The 14086-nt window shown below is 41.5% G+C and overlaps 2 protein-coding genes across 4 annotated transcripts; one reads left to right on the plus strand and one right to left on the minus strand.

Moving 5' to 3' along the window:
• Window positions 1-3209: 3209 nt before the first annotated feature.
• On the minus strand, window positions 3210-8543 carry LOC142938356 (chromobox protein homolog 2-like). 2 transcript variants are annotated; one of them, XM_076081657.1, is made up of 5 exons: window positions 8435-8543; window positions 8316-8359; window positions 6588-6653; window positions 6355-6424; window positions 3210-6247 (listed from the first exon to the last, which is right to left on the minus strand). In XM_076081657.1, exons 1-5 carry the CDS (start codon window positions 8498-8500, stop codon window positions 4826-4828), a joined length of 1668 nt encoding a protein of 555 aa, XP_075937772.1. In that variant the 5' UTR covers window positions 8501-8543; the 3' UTR covers window positions 3210-4825. The 2 variants fall into 2 exon arrangements, with proteins under 2 accessions (XP_075937772.1, XP_075937771.1); XM_076081656.1 differs by having other exon boundaries at window positions 3210-6250.
• A 1944-nt stretch (window positions 8544-10487) lies between these two features.
• On the plus strand, window positions 10488-12907 carry cox11 (cytochrome c oxidase assembly homolog 11 (yeast)). 2 transcript variants are annotated; one of them, XM_076081653.1, is made up of 4 exons: window positions 10488-10618; window positions 11108-11726; window positions 12003-12128; window positions 12216-12907. In XM_076081653.1, exons 2-4 carry the CDS (start codon window positions 11250-11252, stop codon window positions 12402-12404), a joined length of 792 nt encoding a protein of 263 aa, XP_075937768.1. In that variant the 5' UTR covers window positions 10488-10618; window positions 11108-11249; the 3' UTR covers window positions 12405-12907. The 2 variants fall into 2 exon arrangements, with proteins under 2 accessions (XP_075937768.1, XP_075937767.1); XM_076081652.1 differs by having other exon boundaries at window positions 11121-11726.
• Window positions 12908-14086: the final 1179 nt, after the last annotated feature.

Below are 14086 nucleotides of genomic sequence, written 5' to 3' on the forward strand. Positions count from 1 at the left end.
CTTATTATCTGTACCTGTCACCACTCCAGTAAAATGAGCCTAAAAGGCCTATCCAAGGCGTACCCAAAGTAAACTGAAAGCTGTTCTTGAACCATTGGGAGTACATGCATGGTTTTGGTCTCTTTTGAAAGGCAACACTCTGAAGTTTTTCCCCAACAGTCAGAATCACTGTAAGTGCTACTGGCATTGAGTAATAGCAGTTTGAACACACTGAATTAGAAGGTTTTTATTTCCGCCTGAACAAACAGATGCCTGCAGATGACTATAGCTGAGACTTATTAGCTGGAAAACACAATGGGACCGCAGCATGAAGCCTTACCTAGTCCAAGTTCAAATCTGATAACAATACCACAGAAAATGAATATTTCATACATGTTTTTCTAAGGGTATGTCTAGGCGCTTTCCAAAAAAGGACATTTGGAGACCCATGGTAACCGGTCACATACCTAAGCTGTGTAGAAATGTGTATTCATAATTCAAACTAAAGCTTATTTATGTCGAAATACAGTAAACTATAAGTTATTTCACCATTATTCACTTTCCTAAAGTCTCCAAAACTCTCAAAAACAACACTTTGCATTTTATGCACGAACGCAGGCACCTGACTCACGGTTACGCAGTTACTTCCTCGTTCTGCATCTAAATCTAACCCCTGAATCTGAATATCGTCATTTTCAAAATTTCATTGGCTATAAGAAGCGTCAGTCATCAGAACGATCGGTTGCAATTGGCTCGAGCTTTACCCGAAAGAAGAGGGGCGGGCACTGTCCTTCAACGCGACCTCTCGTTGGCTGTTGTAGGCTGTGGACAGGACATGGAAGCTCCTATTGTAGGCTGTGGACAGGACATGGAAGCTCCTATTGGGTCAAGTGAGGTGTCAATCGAAAGGTCAGAGTGCAGCCGCCATTTTGAGACCCAGAGAGCATTAATGTTTACATGCAAACTGGAGTTACGTTAGAAAATACATAAATAATTAGTCATATCTGCCGGCTAACTTGAAATGATGCAACAGCAGTCCGTGGGTATTTATGGTAATAATGTGTTTTGGACTAAATATTTTACTGGATTGGATCGTCTGGACCTTTGTTAATGTAACAAGAGCGCTTTTGTTGGAATATTATCGATGATGGATTATTATGAAGCTTCATTGGTGAGTTGTCTCAATTTTGTAATTGTTTGTTTGTGGGTTGGGGGTCTGACAGGCGTTGAGTGAACCTGCTGTTGTGATTGTTGAAATGATTTGCATAAATCAAATCACAAGAATCTTAGCTTTCCAAAGACATGTCGCATCAGTGCCTACCTATACATAGCAGTTGTGTACATGACACAGATGTACACTTAACACGCCAAAGGCCCGTGGGCGGGCCATCGGAGTGTTAACAGGCAAGTACTTTTACTTTCAGTACATTTCACTGATACTTCTGCACTTTTACTTAGGTAGGAAGTATTTTTACTGTGGTATTAGTACTTTTACTTACATATTCGATGAAACCAGAGTGTGTTATTTCCTCATAATTTCCTCTGTAATCTGGTGCAGATAAAGAATAGAGACTGAAATGTGTCGACATGCAGCACAGTTCAAACTTCTCTTTATTTAGTAGGAAGTCGTCATCTGATAACACTTTACGATAAGTAGGATTTTAAATGTGTGACTTATACTTGTAACAGAGTATTTCTTCGTCGTGGTATTAGTACTCAAAGATCACAGTACTTCCTCCTTCAGCCATCAGGGGGCAGCAGAGCGTCGCTGTCCGTCACTCAGCCTCCATTAAAATAAATGACTTGTATCAGTGTGACAACATGTGAAGGTGTGTGTTGTTTCTGACCGAAGAACTGCACAAATTACATGAAACTGAGCCTGTGTGTGTGTGTGTGTGTGCTCACACTGCCCCACACTGTTCACACACTGTGTATACATACCAGTGTGTGTGAGGCCTCTCTGTCTGTCGCAGCCTGTTTACTCAAACTTTATTTTGGGAAAATTCCACCTCTCTGCACGACTCTGGACATAAATCACTGAAACCTGCAGGCAGCAGCTTCTGTCAGTCACACACACACACACCTAGACACACGCACACACACACACACACACACACACACACACACACACACACACACACACATACACTGACCTACAGACATCATGTGTGTGTGTGATGAGTTGTGTTTTTGTTGCTGTAACTAAGTACATTTAAACAAGTGTTTTCACAGTTTGTCTTCATGTTTCAGACACAAATGTTTTTAATATCAAGGCTGTCATTACAGGTAATAGCAGGTAATAGCAGGTAATAACAGATAATAACAGGTAATAACAGGTAATAACAGGTGATAATAATAATGTCTCCATGTCTTTTACTTATTAATGTCGAGTTGCTCTGGATTATATTTTATATCAATATACTACATTTTATATCAAAACATTCACTTTATTAATCAGTTTAATCGTTTAAATTATAAATCTATAGTCTCATATAATTAATCCATACTTTGGTTTATTAATTACTTAATTCTTTTTTTTCAGTTATCAGTTTATTTATTTTGTTAATTGTCTTTGTTAAACTTTTCACTAAATTTATTATTTTTTCTGGTGAAACTTAACATGATTCAGATTTATGAATGAATTCAGTTTATTCTTCTGTTCATCAGTTTATTCCTTTTATTTATTAATGAATTCACTGTTTGTCAATTAATTTGCACTATTTATTCATGAAATGAATGAATTCTCTGAACTTGAATTATATAATTTAACTGCTGTGATGCAGATTCACTCAGTCGATCGATGACGTCATTGATCCGTTCAGTCGGTTTTATATTTCAATCATTTTTATTTATTCACTTGTTTTTTAATCTGTTCTTTCTGTTTTCACTGAATCATTCAGATATTAATGTTTGTGCGTCTTGCCAATCAATAAAATAGATAAATAGAATATGACAGAAAGTCACGAGCAGAACATTAATGTTGAAGAAGATCAAAGACGTAAAGATTTCCTGGATTGAACCAACAGACCAAAAGTACAAGTGAGGATTAAGTTAAAACTACGTTAAGTGTCAGAAAGAGACGCCTGCTGGTCACAACCTGAAGCACTGCATGATGGGAAAGAATCAATGTCCACACCGAACTACACTAAAGAAAGTTGAATGTAACGCGACGATCGTCAGACGTTTCCGCTCCGACAGAACGATAGAAATGAATCCACACGCTTCACTCGTTCAGCTTCTTTATACTTTATTTTCAAACACCTTGAAAATGTCAGAGAGGCACAAGAACCTGAAGCCGACATGAGCACCAGATAGATATCAGTCATCACAGGAACAACTAAAGAAATACATATGTACAAATATAAATTAACACGTTATTTCAGAAAGACACTGTGACGGCAAAATGTATTAAAATGGTATAAAAACTGGTAAATATAAGTGAATGTGGAACGTCAGCTTACATTGATTCTGTGCGTAGTGCAAGAAAATACTGTCAACAATACAAATTATTAAAAATTCACATTCATAACAGCTTTGGTCCAAAAGAGAAGTGAAGACGACGACAGAAGGATTCATGTCGTTGTTTTAATGAGAGTTACAACATGCGGCTCCGGATGAAATGTGTGGTTTGGATTCAGGTCCAACAAGCACAACGTGTCCTCCTGAAGACCTGGGGGGGTGGGGGGGGGGGTCCTCTAAAGACCTTCTATCAAACACAGCTGATCAATCAGTAATAATAATGTTATATTAATAATAATTCACTCGATTCATTCGAGAGAAAATTGAACAAAAACGTACTTAAACAAATGATCTTCACTCAATGTTCTCTTATTGGCTTCTTTGGGGGCTTTCAACCGCACCTCCATGTTCTTCATCAGTGGACGGAGCAGCTGGTCATGTGACCAACAGGTTCCACACATTAACAACAATAGCTCGTGTCATGAAAACTGAGAAAGACTCCGTCTGCCGATGAAGAAGAGCATGCGGGGCGACTGAGAGCTCTGGCTAACAAGCTAGTAAGTGACTTTGACTGAATTCATTTAGCGATGCACTTTAATCATCGACGGTCAACAAACCAACGTCCGCACCGAACATCCAGAACATTCAGAACATTCAGAACATCCAGAACATCCAGAACATTCAGAACATCCAGAACATTCAGAACATCCAGAACATCCAGAACATTCAGAACATTCAGAACATTCAGAACATCCAGAACATCCAGAACATCCAGAACATTCAGAACATCCAGAACATCCAGAACATCCAGAACATTCAGAACATTCAGAACATCCAGAACATCCAGAACATCCAGAACATCCAGAACATCCAGAACATTCAGAACATTCAGAACATCCCGTCCTCACTGAGCTCACTGAGGTTCAGTTTGTTCACAGCTTTAAAATAACCAGACGACAAAACGAGTCACACATTAAGAGTCACGTCGTTCTGATACCAGTCTGGATTCTGCTGAGGTTTGACTCAGCTTTAGTTAGAATGAGTAATGATCATGTGCACCGTTCACCTCCAGCTCTGGAGTGTTTCTGGATGTGTTGGTACCACATTGGAGGAACCGGTAGAAGTTGAAGTGGGACGCTGGTGTGAAGACTAAACTGTTGAGGATGGATGAAGAACCTCCTCCTCCTCCTCCTCACAGACTCAAATACTTTGACCAAGAAGGAGTTCCCTCTGTCCACCGTGTTGTTGTCGTCTCCTGCTGGACTACTGAGACCACAGGGACCTGGATCGTCTGTTTTGGGACGGCAGAAGGAAGAGTTCTCGGGGGATCCGGGATTTGGACCGGAACCACAACGGAACCCTGAGAGACCCGGTCTCAGCTAGACCCTCAGTGGTTCCGTGAGTTGAAGAACCCCACGCTGGTCGGCGACTCCTTCACCGTCACCGTGATGAAGTTGGCGGTGACGTCGGTGACGAACACGTGCTCCAGGAGGCTCCGGGCCGGCCGCCAGTCTGTGTCGGCGTCGGACCCAGTAGTGTCGTCTCCGAGGCTCGGCCTGCTGTTGTTCGGGTACAGAGCGGCGTCGTCCCGCTCCGACTCGCTGCTGCTGCTGGTCTCGTCCGAGTCGCCGGTGCTGAGCTCGTTCAGGCTCCGGTTCTGAGAGGCGAGCGCGTGTTTCCTGTCCTCGTGTCTCACGCCGCCGCCCGTCGTCTTGGTCGTCACCTCCTTCCCCCGGTCCTCCCGTAACCTTCTCTGCTCTGCACCGCCGCCGCCCGCTGCCAGACCGGGCCGCTGCCCGCCCGGGCCGCTGCCCGCCCGAGTCTCTTTGCCGCTCCCCACTCCTCCTTTCACAACGACAGCACCGCTCCTTAAGCTCGACCTCGCCGCCACCGCTCCGGCGCCGTTCCCCTGAAGGCCGCCGCTGGCCGCTGGCTTGCTGACGCTCTGCAGGTTGAGCGCTCGGAGGTTGAGCGCCTGGTTGGCTCGGTCTCGAGGCGTTGGCGAGGACGTTGCTTTGGAGAGGTTCTGCTGCTTGTGTTGGACCGACCCGGCGCCCTCCTGCCTCCTCTGGCCCAGCGGGGAGCGCTGAGCCGCCGGTCCACCGAAGCTGCCGTGTAAACCCAACGACCCCGAACTTCCACCGGGTTTCAGACCTTTGTACCCGCCTCCCGATTCTGAGACGGAGCGCTTCAGCTCGGAGTTCTTACTTTGTGCGGACGGACCGGTTTTGCCGTAGGAGGACGGAGACATGGAACGACTGGTCCAGATGCAGCCGAGGGAACCCGGTTTGGAGGCGGCGGCGGTCTGGGAGAAGGAGCTGGAGGAGGTCTGGGAGGCAGAGGAGGAGGAGGAGGAGGACTCCTCTCTGGAGGACCGGCTCAGACCGGTGTAGGTGAAGCTGGCTGGCTGCAGAGGTTTCTTCACCCCGGGTCGAGGATCCTCCCTGGGGGGTCTGAGCACCTGGTGGTGGCGAGGAGGTGGAGGTGGAGGAGCAGGTGGAGGAGGAAGAGGAGGAGGAAGAGGAGGAAGTCTTCGCTTGGCTTGCCTCAGCGCCCTCAGGTCCGGGTGGAGCGGCTTCCTGCCGCGCTTCTTCTTGCAGGGAGGATCCGGTTTGGCGAGAACCATCTGAGGCCTCTTCTGGGGGACCGGGTGGTGGACTCGAGGCTTCGCCTTCTTACCGTGGTCTTCATCATCATCATCATCATCATCATCCTCCTCCTCCTCTGAGGAAGAGGAGGAGGCGGACGACGAGAGGCCGGAGGAAGAGGAGGACGAGGAGCGGCCATCTTTAGTCTCGGCCGGTTCGGGCTGCTGAGAGAAGGAAGAGGAGGAAGAGTGAGAGGAGGAAGACTCTGGTGATCACATGAGACTGTGGAGAGAAGAAGAAGAAGAAGAAGAAGAAGAAGAAGAAGTACCAGAATCTTCCTCGGTCTTCCTCGCGGCCGCTTCCCTTTCTTCTGGAACAGAAGCTCTCGCTCTTGTTCTCTGACAAACATCAACAACAGTTCAGATGAATCACCTTTTAAATATTTAATCACACAATGTTTGGACACGTTCAGTCTTTCCTCACGTTTCTTGAATTAAGTCGTGTTTTATAAATCGTGTTAATTTACCACAAACTAAAATAAACTGAAATAAATAAACTGACCTCTTGTGGAAAGCTGCCAGCAGCCTCGGGTCCAGAATGTTCTCCTCCGGCTCCCAACTGTTGTGTCTGAACACAGGAAGAGAAGAAAGAGAAGGAATAGAAGGAAGAGAAGGAAGAAAGAGAAGAAAGAGAAGAAAGAGAAGGAAGAAAGAGAAGGAAGAAAGAGAAGAAAGAGAAGAAAGAGAAGAGAGAGAAGGAAGAGAAGGAATAGAAGGAATAGAAGAGAGAGAAGAAAGAAAGAGAAGAAAGAGAAGGAAGAGAAGAGAGAGAAGGAAGAGAAGAAAGAGAAGGAAGAGAAGAGAGAGAAGGAAGAGAAGGAATAGAAGAGAGAGAAGAAAGAAAGAAGAAAGAGAAGGAAGAAAGAGAAGAAAGAGAAGAAAGAGAAGGAATAGAAGAGAGAGAAGAAAGAAACAGAAGAAAGAGAAGGAAGAAAGAGAAGGAATAGAAGAAAGAGAAGAAAGAGAAGGAATAGAAGAGAGAGAAGAAAGAAAGAGAAGAAAGAGAAGGAAGAAAGAGAAGGAATAGAAGAAAGAGAAGAAAGAGAAGGAATAGAAGAGAGAGAAGAAAGAAACAGAAGGAATAGAAGGAAGAGAAGAGAGAAGGAAGAGAAGAAAGAGAATGAAGAGAAGAGAGAGAAGGAAGAGAAGAAAGAGAAGAAAGAAAGAGAAGGAATAGAAGGAAGAGAAGGAAGAGAAGAGAGAGAAGAGAGATAAGAAAGAAACAGAAGAAAGAGAAGGAATAGAAGAGAGAGAGAGAAGGAAGAGAAGAGGAAGAACAAGAGAAACATAATCATGATTTTAGTTGATTAATTATTCATAACTTTAATACATTTGTTTGAGATTTTGGACAAAACAAGCATTTGTGATGATGTCATAGTTATTGTTTTCTGAGATTAATAATCACAGTAATCAATGAATACGATATACAAACTGTACTTCAATACAACGTTAAAGTACTTCATTTCACTTCCTGCTACTATAGTACTATTACTATGAACTAATAAATGATGATGTATGAGCACATATAAAACATAAAGTCATTCAAACGAGCTGCTCCTTTAAAGTGATCAACAATAACATCAATCATTATACATCTTTAAAGTATTTTTAATTTGGTACTTTGTGTATTTGGGTTTGTAGTAATATTTTAAATGCAGGACTTTTATTTGTAGTATTTGTAGTAAATACTAGTACTTTTACTGCAGTACAATACCAGAGTACTTCTCCAGTGTGGTACTAGTACCTTTTACCGCAGTACAATATCAGAGTACTTCTCCAGTGTGGTACTAGTACCTTTTACCGCAGTACAATATCAGAGTACTTCTCCAGCTGTGAATGATGTTTACTGCTTTCATACTGACCTGCTGTGACCATAATAACTGTGTATGTACATATATATACAGTATATTATTGTATAATGATATTAACCAGTGTTATGAGTATAAATGTGACCGTGTTATCCGGTGCCGGTGTGTCCGTCTAACAGAACCAGCAGCTCGGTGTGAAAGCGGCTCAGAAAAGCCGAACTGGCCGCTGGGAGCTCGGTGTGTGTACGGCATTGTGTTGAAGATAATACAATAAAAGCCCGCAGTTTGATTCCCTCTGCTCGGATATTTAAACCCTGACCAGCGGAGAGTAAACACCGTGGCATTGTTGGGCGCCATCTTTTTTTTTTAGTGTAGTGTTGTGTGTCGTTAGCATCGGGTGGCTAGCAGCTAGCTCCACTTACTTGGACGACCACCCTCTCCACTTCACCAGATACTCAAACTTGCCCTGTGGAGAGACGACACGAGAGGTCAGCACACGAGACACGTCACGAGACGACGGACCTCCCGGAGCGTGTCTTACCTTTCTGGGCCGTTTACTGAGGATGCATTCCGCATCAAATACCTGTCCGACTGTGACCCCCTCCATTACTCCATTACTACCGCAGGAGACCACCGGGACGGAGCGCGGAGCGAGCTCATGACCCACCACGGCCACCGTAGACCCTCCTCTACACGTTTATTATTATAATAACCACAGTATTATGATTATTAGACCCTCCTCTACACGTTTATTATTATAATAACCACAGTATTATTGTTATTAGACCCTCCTCTACACGTTTATTATTATAATAACCACAGTATTATTGTTATTAGACCCTCCTCTACACGTTTATTATTATAATAACCACAGTATTATGATTATTAGACCCTCCTCTACACGTTTATTATTATAATAACCACAGTATTATTGTTATTAGACCCTCCTCTACACGTTTATTATTATAATAACCACAGTATTATTGTTATTAGACCCTCCTCTACACGTTTATTATTATAATAACCACAGTATTATGATTATTAGACCCTCCTCTACACGTTTATTATTATAATAACCACAGTATTATTGTTATTAGACCCTCCTCTACACGTTTATTATTATAATAACCACAGTATTATTGTTATTAGACCCTCCTCTACACGTTTATTATTATAATAACCACAGTATTATTGTTATTAGACCCTCCTCTACACGTTTATTATTATAATAACCACAGTATTATGATTATTAGACCCTCCTCTACACGTTTATTATTATAATAACCACAGTATTATTGTTATTAGACCCTCCTCTACACGTTTATTATTATAATAACCACAGTATTATGATTATTAGACCCTCCTCTACACGTTTATTATTATAATAACCACAGTATTATTGTTATTAGACCCTCCTCTACACGTTTATTATTATAATAACCACAGTATTATTGTTATTAGACCCTCCTCTACACGTTTATTATTATAATAACCACAGTATTATTGTTATTAGACCCTCCTCTACACGTTTATTATTATAATAACCACAGTATTATGATTATTAGACCCTCCTCTACACGTTTATTATTATAATAACCACAGTATTATGATTATTAGACCCTCCTCTACACGTTTATTATTATAATAACCACAGTATTATGATTATTAGACCCTCCTCTACACGTTTATTATTATAATAACCATATTATTATTGTTATTGTTGTTGTTATTATTTTATAAACACTCACTATAATAATACAGAAATATCTTCAGGAACCCAAAACTGCTTTTACTGAACTTCTTCAGATTACATTTGTTTGATTTGTTTAATAAAGGCAAAATAAGAAAAATAAACAATATGATGGCATAACAATATAATATCACAAAAATAAATATAAATAAAAACATGAATAAACGAGACAAAATATGATTAATATGATGAATTAGTTTGACGTTTCTTCTACATCTAAATATTACATAAACACACACTCACTCACACACACACTCACACACACACACACTCACTCACACACACACTCACTCACACACACACTCACTCACACACTCACACACACACTCACTCACACACACACTCACTCACACACTCACACACACACTCACTCACACACACACTCACTCACACACTCACACACACACTCACTCACACACACGTGACTTTAAACCAGCTACAGTTTTAATGAAACTTTAACTAAATCTAAAATGATTTACAACATAAACGTTGAACGTGTGTGTGTGTGTGTGTGAGTGTGTGTGTGTGTGAGTGTGTGTGTGTGAGTGTGTGTGTGTGTGTGAGTGTGTGTGTGTGAGTGTGTGTGTGTGTGTGAGTGTGTGTGTGTGTGTGTGTGTGTGTGAGTGTGTGTGTGTGTGTGAGTGTGTGTGTGTGTGTGTGTGTGTGTGTGTGTGTGAGTGTGTGTGTGTGTGTGAGTGTGTGTGTGTGTGTGTGTGTGTGTGTGTGTGTGAGTGTGTGTGTGTGTGTGTGTGTGAGTGTGTGTGTGTGAGTGAGTGTGTGTGTGAGTGTGTGTGTGTGTGTGTGTGAGTGTGTGTGTGTGAGTGAGTGTGTGTGTGTGTCTGTGTGAGTGCGGAACCTTTAAGCGTGCGTCTGAAAGGGGACCTATTTCTGTGTTGCACCAGTGTTACGTGTGTCTCTCTCCGTCGTGTTGGGTAACGTGTGTCTGAGCGGTGACTGACAGACGACTCTACGAAGGTAAAACATCTAAATGACTCAAGTTATCACGAATAACTTATTAGTTTATCACCAACTAACGCGTCTCTGTGTCTGAACCAGCGGACATGCGCAGTACAGCAGAACTGGAGATGTTTGAACTGAAAACATGTAATCTACCGTCACGTGACACCAATATGTGTTTAAGCGTTATTCATAAACTCTGCAGCATCATTCATGTTTATCTCTCAATCTCTCAGATTAAATCATGACGAATAATTTAGACTTTATAAATAGTTAAGAGAACTTCACGTATTAGTTTGATTATTTAATAAACATAGTGTTGAAAGCTGAGATATCAATCTATGAGGCTGAAGATTAATCAGCAACAACTCTTAACAATCATTTCATGGTTCAGGTTCTCCAATGTGAAGTTTATTAACGATGAAGATTAAAAGTAATGATAATAATAATATGCAGCCCCACGTAACAGCGAACAGTCATGACTGTTATGAAAACCTAATATTTCAGATTCCTCCTCCAGGTGAGCTTCCTGCTGACTCGGCCTCAAGTGCGGACCATCTGCAGGTTCTGCTGACTCGGCCTCAGGTGCGGACCGTCTGCAGGTTCTGCTGACTCGGCCTCAGGTGCGGACCGTCTGCAAGTTCCCGCCATGCTGCTCCCCGCCTTGCTGCGTCCGTCCCTCTGCCGCCCTCGGGCCTCCGTGTTTCTGACCCGGTGTGTCCGGACGCTCTGCTGCGACGCCCCGATGCTTACGCCGCTCTCTCGGGCCGAGCACTTCCTGCTCCGGCGGCTCCCGGCGCACCTCCACGCGCAGAGCCGAGGCATCAAGAGCCGAGGCAGGAAGTCCAAGAGCCAGGAGGAGGAGTGGAAGAGCCGGAACAAGACGGGGCTGACGTACATCGCCGCCGCCGGCGTCGGCATGATCGGCCTGTCGTACGCCGCGGTGCCGCTCTACCGGCTCTACTGCCAGGCGTCGGGGCTCGGCGGCACGGCGGTGGCCGGACACGACGCGGAGCAGGTGGAGACGATGACGCCGGTGAAGGAACGCGTCCTCAAGATCTCCTTCAACGCAGACACGCACGCCAGCATGCAGTGGAACTTCAGACCGCAGCAGAGCGAGATCTTCGTAAGACCTGGTTCCTCTGCACCCTTTAGGTCCATCTTTATGTTCCTGTTGAGATGAAGCCGCTGAGCTTCAGATTGTGACTTTCTGGAGTTGTTTCTGGTCAAAGTCACATAAATATGTTCAATTTACACCTAAAACTGCTGATTCTGCCACGTCTGTTCTGGTCCTGGTCCTGACTCGTGGGTCTGGTCCTGACTCGTGGGTCTAGTCCTGGTCCTCGTGGGTCTGGTCCTCGTGGGTCTGGTCCTGATCAGCCCTCTTGTGTTCGTTGTGCAGGTGGTTCCGGGTGAGACGGCGTTGGCGTTCTACAGAGCAAAGAACCCCACGAACACGCCGATCATCGGGATCTCCACCTACAACGTGGTGCCCTTCGACGCGGGACAGTACTTCAACAAGATCCAGGTAGTCTAGTGCTCTAAGGTTCAGGTCTTGACCCTCTAATGCAGACCTGCATGATGAGCTGGTGGTTCTGTGCTGGTCTCTCCGCAGTGTTTCTGCTTCGAGGAGCAGCGTCTGAACCCCCACGAGGAGGTGGACATGCCCGTGTTCTTCTACATCGACCCGGAGTTCGCCGAGGATCCCCGGATGGCCCGCGTGGACACCATCACGCTGTCCTACACCTTCTTCGAGGCCAAGGAGGGTCAGAAGCTCCCTCTGCCCGGGTACAGCTACAACTAAGGACCGCCGGACCGGGAGCCTGATCCTGGTTCAAGTCTCAGTCCGAGTCGGAAAGAAAATAATCATCCAAGACTTTCTTGTGCTTTTAATCTGGAAAAGCCCTGAAAAAGACTTTTACACTGAAAATCCAAACAGGAAATAGAGTTCTCAGTGCTGCTGTGATGTGAGAGCAGTTATAAGTATCTTATTATTATTCATATTAATATAATAGATATTTGTATATTTAACTAGTGATGTGTTTTGAAGCGATCAACATCATTTAAACATCATCATAACTGGGATGATGTAATGTCTGTGGAGACGGAACAACATTAAAACGTCTTCTGTGATGTTTTAATAAACGTGGTTTTAAAGTTTGATGAGTTTTTCACTCGCAGACGTTTGTTTGAGGAACAGAAAGTGAACGACGTGGAGCCTGTTTGTGAGAGACTGTGTATCATAATATATGTATTCATTATATACATCAGATCATTATTACAAATAAAGAATCAATAAAGACAGAATCTGACCTGCTGAGCTTCAATCATCTGACTTTAAAACCAGTTTAACAACAAAACCAGAAACACGAGAAGAGAAAATACAATATTTAGGATTTTATGTATATATTTATGTATGTCTTTTGTCTGGAGCTTTTTCTCACAGGGGAAGTTGTTTCCGGTTTATTTCTCACTACAAACATTTAAAACCTCTTCAGTGTTTTCTTGACTTTGTTTTGGAGACATTGTGATTTTATTTATATATACATATATATATACATATATGTATATATACATATATATATATACATATATGTATATATACATATATGTATATATACATATATGTATATATATATACATATATATACATATATGTATATATATATATACATATATGTATATATACATATATGTATATATATATATATACATATATGTATATATACATATATGTATATATACATATATACATATATACATATATATATATATATATATATATACATATATATATATACATATATATACATATATGTATATATATATACATATATATACATATATGTATATATATATATACATATATGTATATATACATATATGTATATATATATATACATATATGTATATATACATATATGTATATATACATATATACATATATGTATATATACATATATACATATATACATATATATATATATACATATATATATATATATATATATATACATATATATATATATGTATATATGTATATATACATATATATATACATATATACATATATATATACATATATATATGTATATATGTATATATATATGTATATATGTATATATATATGTATATATGTATATATACATATATATATACATATATACATATATATATACATATATATATGTATATATACATATATATATGTATACATATATATATGTATATATATATGTATATATATACATATATATATGTATATATACATATATATATACATATATACATATATGTATATATATATGTATATATATATGTATATATACATATATATACATATGTTCTGTAGTTTAAAAACTGAACGTTGCTCAGTTTGGACACCAGGTGGCAGCAGAGAAGAGAAGAAGAAGAGAAGGTTTCATTTCCTGTTACAGAAACCTGGAGATCCATAACTGTCATCTGCTTTATAAACTATATTTAACA

This window comes from Anarhichas minor, unplaced genomic scaffold (genome assembly GCF_050575085.1).
Source record: "Anarhichas minor isolate MPS153535 unplaced genomic scaffold, ASM5057508v1 ptg000084l, whole genome shotgun sequence".
Classification (NCBI taxonomy): domain Eukaryota; kingdom Metazoa; phylum Chordata; class Actinopteri; order Perciformes; family Anarhichadidae; genus Anarhichas; species Anarhichas minor.